Source organism: Scyliorhinus torazame, unplaced genomic scaffold, assembly GCF_047496885.1.
Source record: "Scyliorhinus torazame isolate Kashiwa2021f unplaced genomic scaffold, sScyTor2.1 scaffold_703, whole genome shotgun sequence".
Taxonomy (NCBI): domain Eukaryota; kingdom Metazoa; phylum Chordata; class Chondrichthyes; order Carcharhiniformes; family Scyliorhinidae; genus Scyliorhinus; species Scyliorhinus torazame.
In genome coordinates, this window is record NW_027308430.1 from 74,695 (window position 1) to 95,125 (window position 20,431).

Here is a 20,431-nt window from a genome sequence, read left to right on the forward strand (position 1 = left end):
TTGTGAATGTGCGTATGTGTGTGTGTCTCTGTGTTTGTCTCTGTGTGTGTGTGTGTGTGAGTGTGTGTGTGTGTCTCTGTGTGTGTCTCTGTGTGTGTCTGTGTGTGTGTGTGAGTGTGTGAGTGTGTGTGTGTGTGTCTCTGTGTGTGTCTCTGTGTGTGCCTGTGTGTGTGTGTGTGCATTGCGTGAGAATCAGTTCTGAGAGTGTCCCTGAGCTGAACTCCAGGATGGAAGGGGATTGACGATGAGGAAAGGTTTGCGTGGGTGGGCCTGTACCCATTTGAGGTTTCACACTCAGAGGTGATCTTAAACAGAGCAGATTCTGAGTGGGGGGGGGTGCTGTTTGACAGGGTGGGTACTGAGAGCATGCTCCCCCCTCGTGGGGGGAATCTAGAACCAAGGGGGGGAGCGGGTTTAAGGGAGTGGAAGGTTTTAGGAGAGGACACCAGGAAGGGGCAGTTGGGACATTTCGATCAGCCATGTTGATATTAAATATCGGAGCAGCTTGAAGGATCTGAATGGGCCTCTCCTGCCGTAATGCTGTTATCGGATTTCTGACATTCTGCTGAAGAATATGAATGGTTTTGTTGTTCGTAGTGAAGCCAGAACGACCCGTCATTGAGCAGGAACGAGCTGGTGCCTTTATTGCTGGGGAGGTGATTTCCTTGCGCTGTACAGCCCGTACCTACTACGCAGGCAGCACATTCTACCTGCGTAAGCCGGACAAGGCGCCCTTCGTGTTGGAGGAGCATGTCTCCAGCACCGCCTCCAGCGTACTGTTCAGCCTTCCCAACGCGCGTGTCTCTGATGGGGGCTTGTACTCCTGCTTCTACCAAGTGCAGAGAGACGGAAAGTCGTACAACTCGATGGAGAGCATCCGCATCTCGGTTAGAGTGAGTGGTGAGTGAGCCGGAATCTGTGACCCGCCTTTGTTCCTGAACGCCCCACTTTCCCCATTCAACTAACCATACTTTGTTCTTAAAGAGTTGAAAAGTACAGCCCGAAGCCCTTTGGTAAACCACCGTCACTGTATTATATATATTGTTTGTTGTCTCTGCTGGCTCCGCCTGTGGCTCCTCCCCTCAGGCTCGGTAGAAAGGTGGCCGACCTCTGGCCCTGCCCCAGTTCGGGATCAGTTTCCAGCAGGTTCGAGTTTAGATTATTAAAGCCTCAGTTTTGTTCCACAACTCATCTTTCTATAATTGATGGCACATCAAACCCTTTCTTGAAATTCCTATGATGGAGGGTGAATTGAGGAGCCTCAATGCATTTGCGATTCCTACCATGTTGACCAGATATTATCTGACATTGGGCAATACAGAGGAGCAGAGGGAGCTTGGGGCAGGTTCACAGGTCACTGAAGGCAGCAGGACAGGTAGATCAGGTGGGTAAGGAGGGATATGGGATACTTGTCTTTAGTAACTGAGGCATTGACGATAAGAGCCGGGTGGTTATAATGGAGCTGTCTAAAACACTGGTTAGCTTACAGCTGGAGCACTAGTCCAGAAGGGGCTTGGGAACCTGAATTGTAGCTCCAGTATACAGGAGGTTGAGAGTAGTGAGGTCACGAGTAAGGTTTCAAAGTTGCAGGAGTGTACCGGCAGGCAGGAAGGTGGTTTAAAGTGTGTCTTCTTCAATGCCAGGAGCATCCGGAATAAGGTGGGTGAACTTGCGGCATGGGTTGGTACCTGGGACTTCGATGTTGTGGCCATTTCGGAGACATTGATAGAGCAGGGACAGGAATGGTTGTTGCAGGTGCCGTGGTTTAGATATTTCAGTAAGCTCTGGGAAGGTGGTAAAAGAGGGGGAGGGGTGGCATTGTTAGTCAAGGACAGTATTACGGCGGCAGAAAGGATGTTTGATGAGGACTCGTCTACTGAGGTAGTGTGGGCTGATGTTAGAAACAGGAAAGGAGAGGTCACCCTGTTGGGGGTGTTCTATAGGACTCCGAAAAGTTCCAGAGATGTACAGGAGAGGATTGCAAAGATGATTCTGGATAGGAGCGAAAGCAACAGGGTAGTTGTTATGGGGGACTTTAACTTCCCAAATATTGACTGGAAATGCTATAGTTCGAGTACTTTAGATGGGTCCGTTTTTGTCCAATGTGTGCAGGAGGGTTTCCTGACACAGTATGTAGATAGGCCAACGAGAGGCGAGGCCATATTGGATTTGGTACTGGGTAATGAACCAGGACAGGTGTTAGATTTGGAGGTAGGTGAGCACTTTGGTGATAGTGACCACAATTCGATTACGTTTACTTTAGTGATGGAAAGGGATAGGTATATACCGCAGGGCAAGAGTTATATCTGGGGGAAAGGCAATTATGATGCGATGAGGCAAGACTTAGGATACATCGGATGGAGAGGAAAACTGCAGGGGATGGGCACAATGGAAATGTGGAGCTTGTTCAAGGAACAGCGACTGTGTGTCCTTGATAAGTATGCACCTGTCAGGCAGGGAGGAAGTGGTCGAGCAAGGGAACCATGGTTTACTAAGTCAGTCAAAACACTTGTTAAGAGGAAAAAGGAGACTTATGGAAAGATGAGACATGAAGGTTCAGTTAGGGCGCTCGAGAGTTACAAGTTAGCTAGGAAGGACTGAAGAGAGAGTTAAGAAGAGCCAGGAGGGGACATGAGAAGTCTTTGGCAGGTAGGATCAAGGATAACCCTAAAGCTTTCTATAGATATGTCAGGAATAAAAGAATGACTAGGGTAAGAGTAGGGCCAGTCAAGGGCAGTATGGGGAAGTTGTGCGTGGAGTCCAGGGAGATAGGAGAGGTGCTAAATGAATATTTTTCGTCAGTATTCACACAGAAAAAGACAATGTTGTCGAGTAGAATACTGAGATTCAGGCTACTAGACTAGAAGGGCTTGAGGTTCATAAGGAGGAGGTGTTAGCAATTCTGGAAAGTGTGAAAATAGATAAGTCCCCTGGGCCAGATGGGATTTACCCTAGGATTCTCTGGGAAGCTCGGGAGGAGATTGCTGAGCCTTTGGCCTTGATCTTTAAGTCATCTTTGTCAACAGGAATAGTGCCAGAAGACTGGAGGATAGCAAATGTTGTCCCCTTGTTCAAGAAGGGGAGTAGAGAGAACCCCGGTAACTATAGACCAGTGAGCCTTACTTCTGTTGTGGGCAAAATCTTGGAAAGGTTTAAAAGAGATAGGATGTATAATCATCTGGAAAGGAATAATTTGATTAGAGATAGTCAACACGGTTTTGTGAAGGGTAGGTCGTGCCTCACAAACCTTATTGAGTTCTTTGAGAAGGTGACCAAACAGGTGGATGAGGGTAAAGCAGTTGATGTGGTGTATATGGATTTCAGTAAAGCGTTTGATAAGGTTCCCCACGGTCGGCTACTGCAGAAAATACGGAAGCATGGGATTCAGGGTGATTTAGCAGTTTGGATCAGAAATTGGCTAGCTGGAAGAAGACAAAGGGTGGTGGTTGATGGGAAATGTTCAGACTGGAGTCCAGTTACTAGTGGTGTACCACAAGGATCTGTTTTGGGGCCACTGCTGTTTGTCATTTTTATAAATGACCTAGAGGAAGGCGTAGAAGGATGGGTGAGTAAATTTGCAGATGACACTAAAGTCGGTGGAGTTGTGGACAGTGCGGAAGGATGTTACAAGTTACAGAGGGACATAGATAAGCTGCAGCGCTGGGCTGAGAGGTGGCAAATGGAGTTTAATGCAGAAAAGTGTGAGGTGATTCATTTTGGAAGGAATAACAGGAAGACAGAGTACTGGGCGAATGGTAAGATTCTTGGCAGTGTGGATGAGCAGAGAGATCTCGGTGTCCATGTACATAGATCCTGAAAGTTGCCACCCAGGTTGGGAGGGTTGTTAAGAAGGCGTACGGTGTGTTAGCTTTTATTGGTAGAGGGATTGAGTTTCGGAGCCATGAGGTCATGTTGCAGCTGTACAAAACTCTGGTGCGGCCGCATTTGGAGTATTGCATGCAATTCTGGTCGCCGCATTATAGGAAGGATGTGGAAGCATTGGAAAGGGTGCAGAGGAGATTTACCAGAATGTTGCCTGGTACGGAGGGAATATCTTATGAGGAAAGGCTGCGGGACTTGAGGCTGTTTTCGTTAGAGAGAAGAAGGTTAAGAGGTGACTTAATTGAGGCATACAAGATGATCAGAGGATTGGATAGGGTGGACAGTGAGAGCCTTTTTCCTCGGATGGTGATGTCTAGCACGAGGGGACATAGCTTTAAATTGAGGGGAGATCGATATAAGACAGATGTCAGAGGTAGGTTCTTTACTCGGAGAGTAGTAAGGGCGTGGAATGCCCTGCCTGCAACAGTAGTGGACTCGCATTTAAATGGTCATTGGATAAACATATGGACGATAAGGGAATAGTGTAGATGGGCTTTAGAGTGGTTTCACAGGTCGGCGCAACATCGAGGGCCGAAGGGCCTGTACTGCGCTATCATGTTCTATGTTCTACGTACAGTTCTGGTCTCCAGACTATAGGAAGGATGTGATTGCAATGGAGAGGGTGCAGAGGAGATTCACCAGCATGTTTGTGGGATGGAGCATTTCAGCGATGAAGAGAGGCTGGTTAGTGTGGGGCTGTTTCCCTGGAGTAGGGAAGGGTGAGGGGGGGGACCTGATTGAGGTGGACCTTTGGTGGGTGGGCAGGAAGGCACCTTTCCCATTGGCGGAGGGTCAATGACCAGGGGGCAGAGATTGAAGGTCAGGAACAGGAGGTTTTGAGGGGATTGGGGGAAAACCTTTCCACCCAGAGGGGGGTGGGAGTCTGGAACTCGCTGCCTGAAAGGGGGATGGAGGCAGAGACCCTCGGAACATTTAAGAAGCATTTCGATGAGCTTTTGAAACCCCACGGCAGCCGCGTCTGGGAAATGGGGTTAGGACAGATTGGTGCTGGCTGACTGGCACAGACAGAATAGGCCGAGTGGCCTCTTGCTGTGCAGCTCTGTGGCCCTGACATGGCGCCTCGTGTGGCCCCCAGCACCTACAGCAGGGCTTTGCAACAGGCCCAATCTGTGAGACCTGGTCAGGGTGGCACTGGGGCGGCACAGGAAGACCACCCGGTTTGGGAGCGAGTCGGGAGCATGGCGCTGCGATCCCCGGCAGCCGTCTCGGAGCGGGTCTCCGGGAACGCCGGGAGAGTCAGCCGGCCGCTCGGGAAATTACCCCCACAGGCGGAGAATCACCTCCTCACCTCTCCCCAGGAACACTGGGCGGGCACGAGGGCGTGGCCGGCTGCCCCCCCCCTCACCGTCAACACCCCCTCACCGTATACACCCCCTCACCGTCAACACCACCCTCACCGTATACACCCCCTCACCGTATACACCCCCTCACCGTATACACCCCCTCACCGTCAACACCACCCTCACCGTATACACCCCCTCACCGTATACACCCCCTCACCGTCAACACCCCCTCACCGTATACACCCCCTCACCGTCAACACCCCCCTCACCGTATACACACCCTCACCGTCAACACCCCCTCACCGTATACACCCCCTCACCGTCAACACCCCCTCACCGTATACACCCCCTCACCGTATACACCCCCTCACCGTCAACACCCCCCTCACCGTATACACCCCCCCTCAGCGTCAACACCCCCTCACCGTCAACACCCCCCTCACCGTATACGCCCCCTCACCATCAACACCCCCTCACTGTCAACACCCCCCTCACCGTCAACACCCCCCTCACCGTATACACCCCCCCCTCACCGTCAACACCCCCCCCACTGTCAACACCCCCTCACTGTCAACACCCCCCTCACCGTCAACACCCCCCTCACCGTAAACACGCCCCTCACCGTCAACACCCCCCTCACTGTCAACACCTCCCCTCACCGTCAACACCCCCCCTCACTGTCAACACCCCCCTCACTGTCAACACTCCCCCTCAGCGTCAACACCCCCCTCACCGTCAACACTCCCCCTCAGCGTCAACACCCCCCCTCACCGTCAACACCCCCCTCACTGTCAACACTCCCCCTCAGCGTCAACACCCCCCTCACCGTCAACACTCCCCCTCAGCGTCAACACCCCCCTCACTGTCAACACTCCCCTCAACGTCAACACCCCCTCACTGTCAACACCCCCCTCACCGTCAACACCCCCCTCACCGTATACACCCCCTCACCGTCAACACCCCCTCACCGTCAACACCTCCCTCACCGTCAACACCCCCCCTCACCGACAACACCCCCCCCTCGCCGTCAACACCCCCCCCTCACCGTCAACACCCCGCTCACCGTCAACACCCCCCTCACCGTCAACACCCCCCCTCACCGTCAACACCCCCCTCACCGTCAACACCCCCCCTCACTGTCAACACCCCCCCTCACTGTCAACACCCCCCCCCTCACCGTCAACACTCCCCCTCAGCGTCAACACCCCCCCTCACCGTCAACACCCCCCTCACTGTCAACACCCCCCCTCACCGTCAACAACCCCTTCACCGTCAACACCCCCCTCACCGTCAACACACCCCCTCACCGTCAACACCCCCCCTCACTGTCAACACCCCCCCCTCACCGTCAACACACCCCTCACCGTCAACACCCCCCCTCACCGTCAACACCCCCTCACCGTCAACACCCCCCTCAGCGTCAACACCCCCCTCACCGTCAACACACCCCTCACCGTCAACACCCCCCCTCACTGTCAACACCCCCCCTCACCGTCAACACTCCCCCTCAGCGTCAACACCCCCCTCACCGTCAACACTCCCCCTCAGCGTCAACACCCCCCCTCACCATCAACACCCCCCCCTCACCATCAACACCCCCCCTCACTGTCAACACCCCCCCTCACCGTCAACACTCCCCCTCAGCGTCAACACCCCCCTCACCGTCAACACCCCCCCCTCACCATCAACACCCCCCCTCACCATCAACACCCCCCCTCACCGTCAACACCCCCCCCCTCAACGTCAACACCCCCCCTCACTGTCAACACCCCCCTCACTGTCAACACCCCCTCACCATCAACACCCCCCCCTCACCGTCAACACCCCCTCACCATCAACACCCCCCTCACCGTCAACACCCCCCCTCACTGTCAACACCCCCCTCACTGTCAACATCCCCTCAGCGTCAACACCACCCTCACTGTCAACACCCACCCTCAGCGTCAACACCCCCCTCACCGTCAACACTCCCCCTCAGCGTCAACACCCCCCTCACCGTCAACACACCCCTCACCGTCAACACCCCCCTCACCGTCAACACCCCCCTCACTGTCAACACCCCCCCTCACCGTCAACACCCCCCTCACTGTCAACACCCCCCCTCACCGTCAACACTCCCCCTCAGCGTCAACACCCCCCTCACCGTCAACACCCCCCCTCACCGTCAACACTCCCCTCACCGTCAACACCCCCCCTCACCGTCAACACCCCCCCTCACCGTCAACACCCCCCTCACTGTCAACACCCCCCTCACCGTCAACACCCCCCTCACCGTCAACACCCCCCTCACCGTATACACCCCCTCACCATCAACACCCCCCCTCACCGTCAACACCCCTCCCTCACCGTCAACACCCCCCCCTCACTGTCAACACCCCCCCTCACCGTCAACACCACCCCTCACCATCAACACCCCCCTCACCGTCAACACCCCCCTCACTGTCAACACCCCCCTCACTGTCAACATCCCCCCTCACCGTCAACACTCCCCTCACCGTCAACACCCCCCCTCACTGTCAACACCCCCCTCACCGTCAACACCCCCCTCACCTTCAACACCCCCCCTCACCGTCAACACCCCCCCTCACCGTCAACACCCCCCTCACTGTCAACACCCCCCCTCACCGTCAACACCCCCCTCACTGTCAACACCCCCCCTCACCGTCAACACCCCCCCTCACCGTCAACACCCCCCTCACCGTCAACACCCCCCCTCACCGTCAACACCCCCCCTCACCGTCAACACATCCCTCACCGTCAACACTCCCCTCAACGTCAACACCCCCCCTCACCGTCAACACCCCCCCACACCGTCAACACCCCCCCTCACTGTCAACACCCCCCCTCACTGTCAACACCCCCCCTCACCGTCAACACCACCCCTCACCGTCAACACCCCCCCTCACCGTCAACACCACCCCTCACTGTCAACACCCCCCCCTCACCGTCAACATCCCCCTCACCGTCAAAACTCCCCTCACCGTCAACACCCCTCCCTCACTGTCAACACCCCCCCTCACCGTCAACACCGCCCTCACCGTCAACAGCCCCCTCACCGTCAACACTCCCCTCAACGTCAACACCACCCCCCTCACCGTCAACATTCCCTTCACCGTCAACACCACCCCCCTCACCGTCAACACTCCCCTCACTGTCAGCACTCCCCTCACCGTCAACACCCCCCTCACCGTCAACACCCCCCTCACCGTCAACACCCCCCCTCACCGTCAACACTCCCCTCACCGTCAACACCCCCCTCACCGTCAACACCCCCCCTCACCGTCAACACCCCCCCTCACCGTCAACACCCCCCTCACTGTCAACACCCCCGCTCACTGTCAACACCCCCCCTCACCGTCAACACCCCCCCTCACCGTCAACACTCCCCTCACCGTCAACACCCCCCCTCACCGTCAACACCCCCCCTCACCGTCAACACTCCCCTCACTGTCAACACCCCCCTCACCGTCAACACTCCCCTCACTGTCAACACCCCCCTCACCGTCAACACCACCCCCCCCCACCGTCAACACCCCCCCCACTGTCAACACCCCCCCTCACCGTCAACACCCCCCCTCACCGTCAACACCACCCCCCTCACCGTCAACACTCCCCTCACCGTCAACACTCCCCTCAACGTCAACACCCCCCCTCACCGTCAACACCCCCCCTCACTGTCAACACTCCCCTCACCGTCAACACCCCCCTCACCGTCAACACCACCCCCCTCGCCGTCAACACCCCCCCCCCCACTGTCAACACCCCCCCACTGTCAACACCCCTCCTCACCATCAACACTCCCCTCACCGTCAACACTCCCCCTCACCGTCAACACCTCCCTCACCGTCAACACCCCTCCCTCACCGTCAACACCCCCCCTCACCGTCAACACCCCCCTCACCGTCAACACCCTCCCTCACCGTCAACACCCCCCCCCTCACCGTCAACACCCCTCCCTCACCGTCAACACCCCCCTCACCGTCAACACCCCTCCCTCACCGTCAACACCCCCCCTCACCGTCAACACCCCCCCTCACCGTCAACACCCCCCTCACCGTCAACACCCCCCCTCACCGTCAACAACCCCCCCACTGTCAACACCCCCCTTTACCGTCAACACCCCTCCCTCACCGTCAACACTCCCCCTCACTGTCAACACCCCCCCCACTGTCAACACCCCCCCTCACCGTCAACACCCCCCCTCACCGTCAACACCCCCCTCACTGTCAACACCCCCCTCACTGTCAACACCCCTCCCTCACCGTCAACACCCCCCTCACCGTCAACACCCCCCTCACCGTCAACACCCCTCCTCACCGTCAACACCCCCCTCACTGTCCACACCCCCCTCACTGTCAACACCTCCCCTCACCGTCAACACCCCTCCCTCACCGTCAACACCCCCCTCACCGTCAACACCCCCCTCACCGTCAACACCCCCCTCACCGTCAACACCCCCCCTCACCGTCAACACCACCCCCTTACTGTCAACACCCCCCTCACCGTCAACACCCCCTCACCGTCAACACCCCCCCTCACCGTCAACACCCCCCTCACCGTCAACACCCCCCCACACCGTCAACACCCCCCTCACTGTCAACACCCCCCCCTCACCGTCAACACCCGCCTCACTGTCAACAGCCCCCCTCACCGTCAACATCCCCCTCACCGTCAAAACTCCCCTCACCGTCAACACCCCTCCCTCACTGTCAACACCCCCCTCAGCGTCAACACCCCCCCTCACCGTCAACACCCCCCTCACCGTCAACACCGCCCTCACCGTCAACAGCCCCCTCACCGTCAACACTCCCCTCAACGTCAACACCACCCCCCTCACCGTCAACATTCCCTTCACCGTCAACACCACCCCCCTCACCGTCAACACTCCCCTCACCGTCAACACCCCTCCCTCACCGTCAACACCCCCCTCACCGTCAACACCCCCCTCACCGTCAACACCCCCCCTCACCGTCAACACTCCCCTCACCGTCAACACCCCCCTCACTGTCAACACCCCCCTCACCATCAACACTCCCCTCACTGTCAACACCCCCCCTCACCGTCAACACCCCCGCTCACTGTCAACACCCCCCCTCACCGTCAACACCCCCCCTCACCGTCAACACTCCCCTCACCGTCAACACTCCCCTCACTGTCAACACCCCCCTCACCGTCAACACCACCCCCCCCACCGTCAACACCCCCCTCACTGTCAACACCCCCCTCACCGTCAACACTCCCCTCACTGTCAACACCCCACTCACCGTCAACACCACCCCCCCCACCGTCAACACCCCCCCCACTGTCAACACCCCCCCTCACCGTCAACACCCCCCCTCACCGTCAACACCACCCCCCTCACCGTCAACACTCCCCTCACCGTCAACACTCCCCTCAACGTCAACACCCCCCCCTCACCGTCAACACCTCCCTCACCGTCAACACCCCTCCCTCACCGTCAACACCCCCCCTCACCGTCAACACCCCCCTCACCGTCAACACCCCCCTCACCGTCAACACCCCCCCTTACCGTCAACACCCCCCCCCACTGTCAACACCCCCTCACCGTCAACACCCCTCCCTCACCGTCAACACTCCCCCCCACTGTCAACACCCCCCCCACTGTCAACACCCCCCTCACCGTCAACACTCCCCTCACTGTCAACACCCCCCCTCACCGTCAACACCCCCCCTCACCGTCAACACCCCCCTCACTGTCAACACCCCCCTCACTGTCAACACCCCTCCCTCACCGTCAACACCCCCCCCACTGTCAACACCCCCCTTTACCGTCAACACCCCTCCCTCACCGTCAACACTCCCCCTCACTGTCAACACCCCCCCCACTGTCAACACCCCCCTCACCGTCAACACTCCCCTCACTGTCAACACCCCCCCTCACCGTCAACACCCCCCCTCACCGTCAACACCCCCCTCACTGTCAACACCCCCCTCACTGTCAACACCCCTCCCTCACCGTCAACACCCCCCTCACCGTCAACACCCCCCTCACCGTCAACACCCCCCTCACTGTCCACACCCCCCTCACTGTCAACACCTCCCCTCACCGTCAACACCCCTCCCTCACCGTCAACACCCCCCTCACCGTCAACACCCCCCTCACCGTCAACACCCCCCTCACTGTCAACACCCCCTCACCGTCAACACCCCCCCCTCAACGTCAACACCCCCTCACCGTCAACAACCCCCTCACCGTCAACACCCCCCCCTCAACGTCAACACCCCCCCTCACCGTCAACACCCCCCTCACCATCAACACACCCCCCCTCACCGTCAACACCCCCTCACCGTCAACACCCCCCTCACTGTCAACACCTCCCCTCACCGTCAACACCCCTCCCTCACCGTCAACACCCCTCCCTCACCGTCAACACCCCCCCTCACTGTCAACACCTCCCCTCACCGTCAACACCCCTCCCTCACCGTCAACACCCCCCCTCACCGTCAACACCCCCCCCTCACCGTCAACACCCCTCCCTCACCGTCAACACCCCCCGTCACCGTCAACACCCCCCCTCACCGTCAACACCCCCCCTCACCATCAACACCCCCTCACCGTCAACACCCCCTCACCGTCAACACCCCCCCTCACCGTCAACACCCCCCCCTCACCGTCAACACCCCTCCCTCACCGTCAACACCCCCCGTCACCGTCAACACCCCCCCTCACCGTCAACACCCCCCCTCACCATCAACACCCCCTCACCGTCAACACCCCCTCACCGTCAACACCCCCCTCACTGTCAACACCCCCTCACCGTCAACACCCCCCTCACCGTCAACACCCCCCCTCACCGTCAACACCCCCCCCTCACAGTCAACACCCCTCCCTCACCGTCAACACCCCTCCCTCACCGTCAACACCCCCCTCACCGTCAACACCCCTCCCTCACCGTCAACACCCCTCCTCACCGTCAACACCCCCCCTCACCGACAACACCCCCCTCACTCCCCCCTCACTCCCTGCTCACCACCCCCACCGCCCCCTCACCCTCCCATCCGCCTGATCCCCTCACCCTCTCCCTCAACCCCCCAACCACCCGCCCCACCGCCCCCCTCACCCCCCACCCGTCTCACCCCCCCTCCCGCCTCACCCTCCCCTCACCCCCCTCACTGCCCCCCTCATCTCCCCTCACCCCCCACATCCCTGCCACCCTTAAACCCTCCCTCACCCCCCCCCCACCCTAACCCTCACCCCCACGCTCACCCCACTCACCGCCTTGCGTGGAGGTTCCCGGCCTGCCTGCCGGTTGGAGACTGGGAATTCCAGGAATGGGAAGGGGCTGGGCCCTGGTATAGCCACTGGACTGGGAATCCGGAGACCCCGGATCCTGCTCTGGGGACTCAGAGTCGAATCCCAGCACGGGGATGGGTTTCAATTTGAATTCAGTAATAAATCTGCAATTTGAACTCTGATGGAGACCGTTGTCGATTGTTGTAAAAACCCTTCTGGGTCACTAATGTCCTTTAGGGACGGAAATCTGCCGCCCTTACCCGGCCTGGCCTCCACGTGACTCCAGACCCACAGCGATGTGGGGTCTCTGAAACGCCCCCTCAGAAAAAGGCGAGCACGTTACCCAGTTCATGGGGCAATTAGGAATGAGGAATAAATGGTCGGTCCCCATCCCCTGAAGGGGTTAATCCAGCGAGTCGGTCCGTGTCCATCCCAATGCAGGTCGATCTGCCTCTCAGAGTTCCTTCCTGACCAGTGGTCCTTCCCTCGCTCCCTGTCTTTTAAATATTGGGACAACGTTGGCGACCGTCTGCTGCTGCCTCCCTCGGCGGGACAGACCCCGCAGGGTTTCTGAGGTGGGGGTGGTGCCGGGGTGTGGGTGGGGGGGGTAACGGCGGGAGGGAGAGCGAGCGTTCGCGAGAGTGCGTCCAAGCCGTCATTCCGCTTATCGCCCCTGCCCCGTCCCTCTCTGTTTTTCAGAGCAGCCTCCCCAGCCGACGCTGCTGTCCTCGGATCGATCGAGCGGGTTCCTGGTGGGCGAGGAAGCCCAGTTGCATTGCCGCACCCCTCTTTACCGCACCGGCAGACACTTCCAGCTGCATTCCATCCGGGAGGGCGGCTACGTCTCGGAGGCCAATTTCACCCATTCTGGCAGCAGCTTCACCTTCACCCTCACCAACCTGATGGTGACCTCCGTCACCAACTACAGCTGCCGGTACACACTGGTGATCGCCGGGAGGCTGGTGCCCTCAATGTTCAGCAACGTGGTGTCGGTCATCGTGACAGGTAAACTGTTCCGGGTCTCCCTCCCTTCCTCTCCCACTCACCCATCCCCGAGTTAGCGGCCAATTTCCCTGCCACACGCATTTCCCTTTTGCTTCAGCCTGCCAATACTAACGTCGGAATGAGGAGCAGGGCGCTCAGCCCCTCAACTGCTGTGCTATTCAGTACAATCATGGCTGACCTGACTGTAACCTCGACCCCACATTCCTGCCGACCCTCCCAATAACCTTTCACCCCCCTCGTCAATGATCAATCTCTCCGGCTCTGCCTCAATGATATTCCCAGATTCTGCTCCCGCTTTTGAGGAAGAGAATTCCAGAGACTCGCCGCTCCCTGAGGGAATTAAATTCTCCTCTTCTCCGTTAGAAATGGACGTCCCCTTTATTTCTAACCCCCTCGTTCTAGATTGTTCCAGACGAGGAAACATCCTCTCCACATCCACCCTGTCAACACCCCTCAGCCTCTGAAAGGTTTGGACCAAGTCTCCTCTCAGTCTGATAAACTCCAGCGGACACAATCCCAACCTCTCCATCCTTTCCTCAGGGGAAATCCCGCCCATTCCTGGTGTTAGTCCAGGAAACCTTCTGGGAACTGATTCCAACACATTTACATCTTTCCTTCAATAAGGAGACGGATTCTGTCCACACTCCTCCAGATGTGCTCTCCCCAATGCCCTGGACAACTGAAGCACATCCTCCCGACTTTTATATTCAATTCCCCCCCAATAAACAATAACATTGTTAACTTTCCCAGTGACTCGCTGTAATCTTCTGAGCAACATTTCAATATATTCAAGGTGATGCCACGCAAATTAGAAATATTCCAACTCCAGATTCTCACCTGCTCGATCGCCTTTCTCCCTCCAACTACTCGTCCCCCCTCCTTGCCTCAATTTCTCCATTCCCCTCCGTCACCTTTAGTCCGTGTATTGTCCGGCCCTCTACATCCTGCTCATGATATTATATTATTGGTGCGTTGCTGCAGGGCATCTTGTAGATGGGACACACGGCTGGCCCTGTGCGTCGGGGGGGGGGGGAGTGAATGTTTGTGGAAGGGGAGCGATCAAGCGGGGCTGCTTTGTCCTGGATGGTGTCGAGCTTCTTTTTTAAAAAATATATATTTTATTAAAGTTTTCAAACACAATTTTTCCCCTTACAAATCAACAAAAACGGTAACATGATAATCGATATATAACATTGTTTAAATAATATAGTAAACTAACCAAATAACACGAAGTAATGCTCCCCCCACCCCCTCTCCCCATCTAGAGCACAAGCAATTTACCCCCCCCCCCCCCCCGCCCCCCCCCCCCCCCCCCCCCCCCCCCCCTCTGGGCTGCTGCTGGCCATCTATCTTCCCCCTAACGTTCCGCTAGATAGTCGAGGAACGGTTGCCACCACCTGGTGAACCCCTGAGCCGATCCTCTCAGCGCAAACTTCATCCGCTCCAGTTTTATGAACCCCGCCATATCGTTTACCCAGGCCTCCAGTCCGGGGGTCACTTCCTTCCACATGAGTAAAATCCTTCGCCGGGCTACCAGGGACGCAAAGGCCACGATATCGGCCTCTTTCGCCTCCTGCACTCCCGGCTCATCCGCAACTCCAAATATAGCTAACCCCCAGCCTGGCTTGATCCGGACCCCCACCACCTTCGAGATCACTCCCGCCACTCCCCTCCAAAACCCCTCCAGTGCCGGGCATGACCAAAACATATGTGTGTGGTTCGCCGGGCTTCCCCCGCACCTCCCACACTTGTGCTCCACTCCGAAGAACCTGCTCAACCTCGCTCCCGTTATGTGTGCTCTATGCAGCACCTTAAATTGGACCAGGCTAAGCCTGGCACCCGAGGAAGAGGAATTTACCCTGCTTAGGGCATCAGCCCACAAACCCTCCTCAATCTCCTCCCCGAGCTCTTCTTCCCATTTTCCCTTCAGTTCGCCCACCAGCTCCTCCCCCTCTTCTCCCATCTCCCGGTGTATTTCGGACACTTTGCCCTCCCCGACCCACAACCCCGAAAGCACCCTGTCCTGGATCCCTTGTGTTGGGAGCAGCGGAAATTCCCTCACCTGTTGTCTCGTGAACGCTCTCACCTGCATATACCTAAAGATATTTCCCTGGGGCAGCTCATACTTTTCCTCTAGCGCTCCCAAACTCGCAAACGTCCCATCTATAAATAAGTCTCCCACTCTCCTGATTCCTACAAAGAACAACAAAGAAATGTACAGCACAGGAACAGGCCCTTCGGCCCTCCAAGCCCGTGCCGACCATACTGCCCGACTAAACTACAATCTTCTACACTTCCTGGGTCCGTATCCCTCTATTCCCATCCTATTCATGTATTTGTCAAGATGCCCCTTAAATGTCACTATCGTCCCTGCTTCCACCACCTCCTGCCCGGTACCAGCTCTGGAACCCTCCGTCCAGCCTCCCTGGGGCAAACCTATGGTTGTTCCTGATCGGGGACCACACCGAGGCTCCCAGCACACCCCTCTGTCGCCTCCATTGCCCCCAGATACTTAATGTTGCCGCCACCACTGGGTTTGTGGTAAACCTTTTTGGTGAGAGCGGTAGTGGCGCCGTCACCAGCGCTTTTAAGCTCGTTCCTTTACAGGACGCCATCTCCAGCCTTTTCCACACCGCCCCCTCTCCCTCTATCATCCATTTACGGATCATCGCCACGTTGGCGGCCCAGTAGTAGTCGCCCAAATTCGGCAACGCCAGTCCCCCTCTGTCTCTGTGACGTTGCAGGAACCCCCTCCTTACCCTCGGGACCTTCCCTGCCCACACGAAGCTCATGATGCTCCTATCTATTTTTTTGAAAAAGGCCTTAGTGATCAGTATAGGGAGACATTGGAACACAAATAGGAACCTCGGGAGGACCATCATCTTAATCGCCTGCACTCTGCCCGCCAGTGACAGCGGCTGCATGTCCCACCTTTTGAAATCCTCTTCCATTTGCTCCACCAGCTGAGTCAGATTGAGTCTGTGTAAGGTTCCCCAGCCCCTGGCTATCTGAATCCCCAGGTATCGGAAGTTTCTTTCCACTCTCCTTAGCGGTAGGCCATCTATCCCTCTACTCTGGTCCCCAGGGTGTATCACGGAAAGCTCACTCTTTCCCATGTTAAGCCTATATCCCGAAAAATCTCCAAACTCCCTCAATATCTGCATGACCTCTGTCATCCCCCCCACTGGATCCGCCACATACAGCAGTAGGTCATCCGCGTAGAGTGACACTCGGTGTTCCTCTCCCCCTCTAACCACCCCTCTCCATTTCCTGGCTCCCGTTTCATCCATAACTCCCTCTATCTCCCTCGCCGCTGTCCTCTTTCGAAGCTGGTGGGCCAACAGGCGACTCGCCTTTTCCCCATATTCATGTCTCATCCCCTGTGCCTTCCTCCACTGTGCCTCTGCCCTCCCTGTGGTCAGCAGGTCGAACTCCGTCTGGAGTCGTCGCCTCTCCCTGTATAGTCCTTCGTCCGGGGCCTCCGCATATTTTTTATCTACCCTCAGAATCTCCCCCAGTAATTTTTCCCTTTCTTTGGCCTATTTTCCCCTTGTGAGCCCTGATGGAGATCAACTCTCCCCTGACCACCACCTTCAGCGCTTCCCATACTCCCCCACTCGGACCTCCCCATCACCGTTGGCCTCCAGGTACCTTTCGATACATAGAACATAGAACATAGAACAATACAGCGCAGTACAGGCCCTTCGGCCCACGATGTTGCACCGAAACAAAAGCCATCTAACCTACACTATACCATTATCATCCATATGTTTATCCAATAAACTTTTAAATGCCCTCAATGTTGGCGAGTTCACTACTGTAGCAGGTAGGGCATTCCACGGCCTCACTACTCTTTGCGTAAAGAACCTACCTCTGACCTCTGTCCTATATCTATTACCCCTCAGTTTAAAGCTGTGTCCCCTCGTGCCAGCCATATCCATCCGCGGGAGAAGTCTCTCACTGTCCACCCTATCCAACCCCCTGATCATTTTGTATGCCTCTATTAAGTCTCCTCTTAACCTTCTGCTCTCCAACGAAAACAACCTCAAGTCCATCAGCCTTTCCTCATAAGATTTTCCCTCCATACCAGGCAACATCCTGGTAAATCTCCTCTGCACCCGCTCCAAAGCCTCCACGTCCTTCCTATAATGCGGTGACCAGAACTGTACGCAATACTCCAAATGCGGCCGTACCAGAGTTCTGTACAGCTGCAACATGACCTCCTGACTCCGGAACTCAATACTCCATAGGCCTTCTTCACAACCCTATCAACCTGGGTGGCAACTTTCAGGGATCTATGTACATGGACACCTAGATCCCTCTGCTCATCCACACTTTCAAGAACTTTACCATTAGCCAAATATTCCGCATTCCTGTTATTCCTTCCAAAGTGAATCACCTCACACTTCTCCACATTAAACTCCATTTGCCACCTCTCAGCCCAGCTCTGCAGCTTATCTATATCCCTCTGTAACCTGCTACATCCTACCACACTATCGACAACACCACCGACTTTAGTATCGTCTGCAAATTTACTCACCCACCCTTCTGCGCCTTCCTCTAGGTCATTGATAAAAATGACAAACAGCAACGGCCCCAGAACAGATCCTTGTGGTTCTCCACTTGTGACTGAACTCCATTCTGAACATTTCCCATCAACCACCACCCTCTGTCTTCTTTCAGCTAGCCAATTTCTGATCCACATCTCTAAATCACCCTCAATCCCCAGCCTCCGTATTTTTTGCAATAGCCTACCGTGGGGAACCTTATCAAACGCTTTGCTGAAATCCATATACACCACATCAACTGCTCTACCCTCGTCTACCTGTTCAGTCACCTTCTCAAAGAACTCAATAAGGTTTGTGAGGCATGACCTACCCTTCACAAAGCCATGCTGACTATCCCTGGTCATATTATTCCTATCTAGATGATTATAAATCTTGTCTCTTATAATCCCCTCCAAGACTTTACCCACTACAGACGTGAGGCTCACCGGTCTATAGTTGCTGGGGTTGTCTCTGCTCCCCTTTTTGAACAAAGGGACCACATTTGCTGTCCTCCAGTCCTCTGGCACTATTCCTGTAGCCAATGATGACATAAAAATCAAAGCCAATGGTCCAGCAATCTCTTCCCTGGCCTCCCAGAGAATCCTAGGATAAATCCCATCAGGTCCCGGGGACTTATCTATTTTCAGCCTGTCCAGAATTGCCAACACCTCTTCCCTACGCACCTCAATGCCATCTATTCTATTAGCCTGAGGCTCAGCATTCTCCTCCACAACATTATCTTTTTCTTGAGTGAATACTGACGAAAAATATTCATTTAGTATCTCGCCTATCTCTTCAGACTCCACACACAACTTCCCATCCCTGTCCTTGACTGGTCCTACTCTTTCCCTAGTCATTCTTTTATTCCTGGCATACCTGTAGAAAGCTTTTGGGTTTTCCTTGATCCTTCCTGCCAAATACTTCTCATGTCCCCTCCTTGCTCGTCTTAGCTCTCTCTTTAGATCCTTCCTCGCTACCTTGTAACTATCCATCGCCCCAACTGAAACTTCTCACTTCATCTTCACATAGGCCTCCTTCTTCCTCTTAACAAGAGATTCCACTTCCTTGGTAAACCACGGTTCCCTCGCTCGACGCCTTCCTCCCTGTCTGACCGGTACATACTTATCAAGAACACGCTGTAGCTGATCCTTGAACAAGCCCCACTTATCCAGTGTGCCCAACACTTGCAGCCTACTTCTCCACCTTATCCCCCCCAAGTCACGTCTAATGGCATCATAATTGCCCTTCCCCCAGCTATAACTCTTGCCCTGCGGTGTATACTTATCCCTTTCCATCATTAACGTAAACGTCACCGAATTGTGGTCACTGTCCCCAAATTGCTCTCCTACCTCCAAATCCAACACCTGGCCTGGTTCATTACCCAAAACCAAACCCAACATGGCCTCGCCTCTTGTTGGCCTGTCAACATATTGTTTCAGGAAACCCTCCTGCACACACTGTACAAAAAACGACCCATCTATTGTACTCGAACTATATCTTTTCCAGTCAATATTTGGAAAGTTAAAGTCTCCCATAATAACTACCCTGTTACTTTCGCTCATATCCAGAATCATCTTCGCCATCCTTTCCTCTACATCCCTAGAACTATTAGGAGGCCTATAAAAAACTCCCAACAGGGTGACCTCTCCTTTCCTGTTTCTAACTTCAGCCCATACTACCTCGAAAGAAGAGTCCCCATCTAGCATCCTCTCCGCCACCGTAATACTGCTCTTGACTAGCAGCGCCACACCTCCCCCTCTTTTGCCTCCTTCTCTGAGCTTACTAAAACACCTAAACCCCGGAACCTGCAACATCCATTCCTGTCCCTGCTCTATCCATGTCTCCGAAATGGCCACAACATCGAAGTCCCAGGTACCAACCCATGCTGCCAGTTCCCCTACCTTGTTTCGTATACTCCTGGCATTGAAGTAGACACACTTCAAACCACCCACCTGAACACTGGCCCCCTCCTGCGATGTCAAATCTGTGCCCCTGACCTCTATACTCTCATTCTCCCTTACCCTAAAACTACAATCCAGGTTCCCATGCCCCTGCTGCATTAGTTTAAACCCCCCCCAAAGAGCACTAACAAATCTCCCCCCCAGGATATTTGTGCCCCTCAGGTTCAGATGTAGACCATCCTGTCTGTAGAGGTCCCACCTTCCCCAGAAAGAGCCCCAGTTATCCAGAAATCTGAATCCCTCCCGCCTGCACCATCCCTGTAGCCACGTGTTTAAATGCTCTCTCTCCCTATTCCTCATCTCACTATCACGTGGCACGGGCAACAACCCAGAGATAACAACTCTGTTTGTTCTAGTTCTGAGCTTCCATCCTAGCTCCCTGAAAGCCTGCCTGACATCCTTGTCCCCTTTCCTACCTATGTCGTTAGTGCCAATGTGGACCACGACTTGGGGCTGCTCCCCCTCCCCCCTAAGGAC

The 20,431-nt window shown here is 55.8% G+C and overlaps 1 protein-coding gene across 1 annotated transcript in view; it reads left to right on the plus strand.

Moving 5' to 3' along the window:
- LOC140406603 (scavenger receptor cysteine-rich domain-containing protein DMBT1-like) overlaps positions 1-20,431 on the plus strand; it is a gene marked incomplete at both ends in the record, with an annotated part of 102,839 nt that overhangs the window by 72,571 nt on the left and 9,837 nt on the right. The window contains 2 exons of the mRNA XM_072494601.1: positions 598-900; positions 13,141-13,446. Coding sequence (XP_072350702.1) covers positions 598-900; positions 13,141-13,446 — 609 coding nt within the window. The remainder of the gene's footprint in view (positions 1-597; positions 901-13,140; positions 13,447-20,431) is intronic.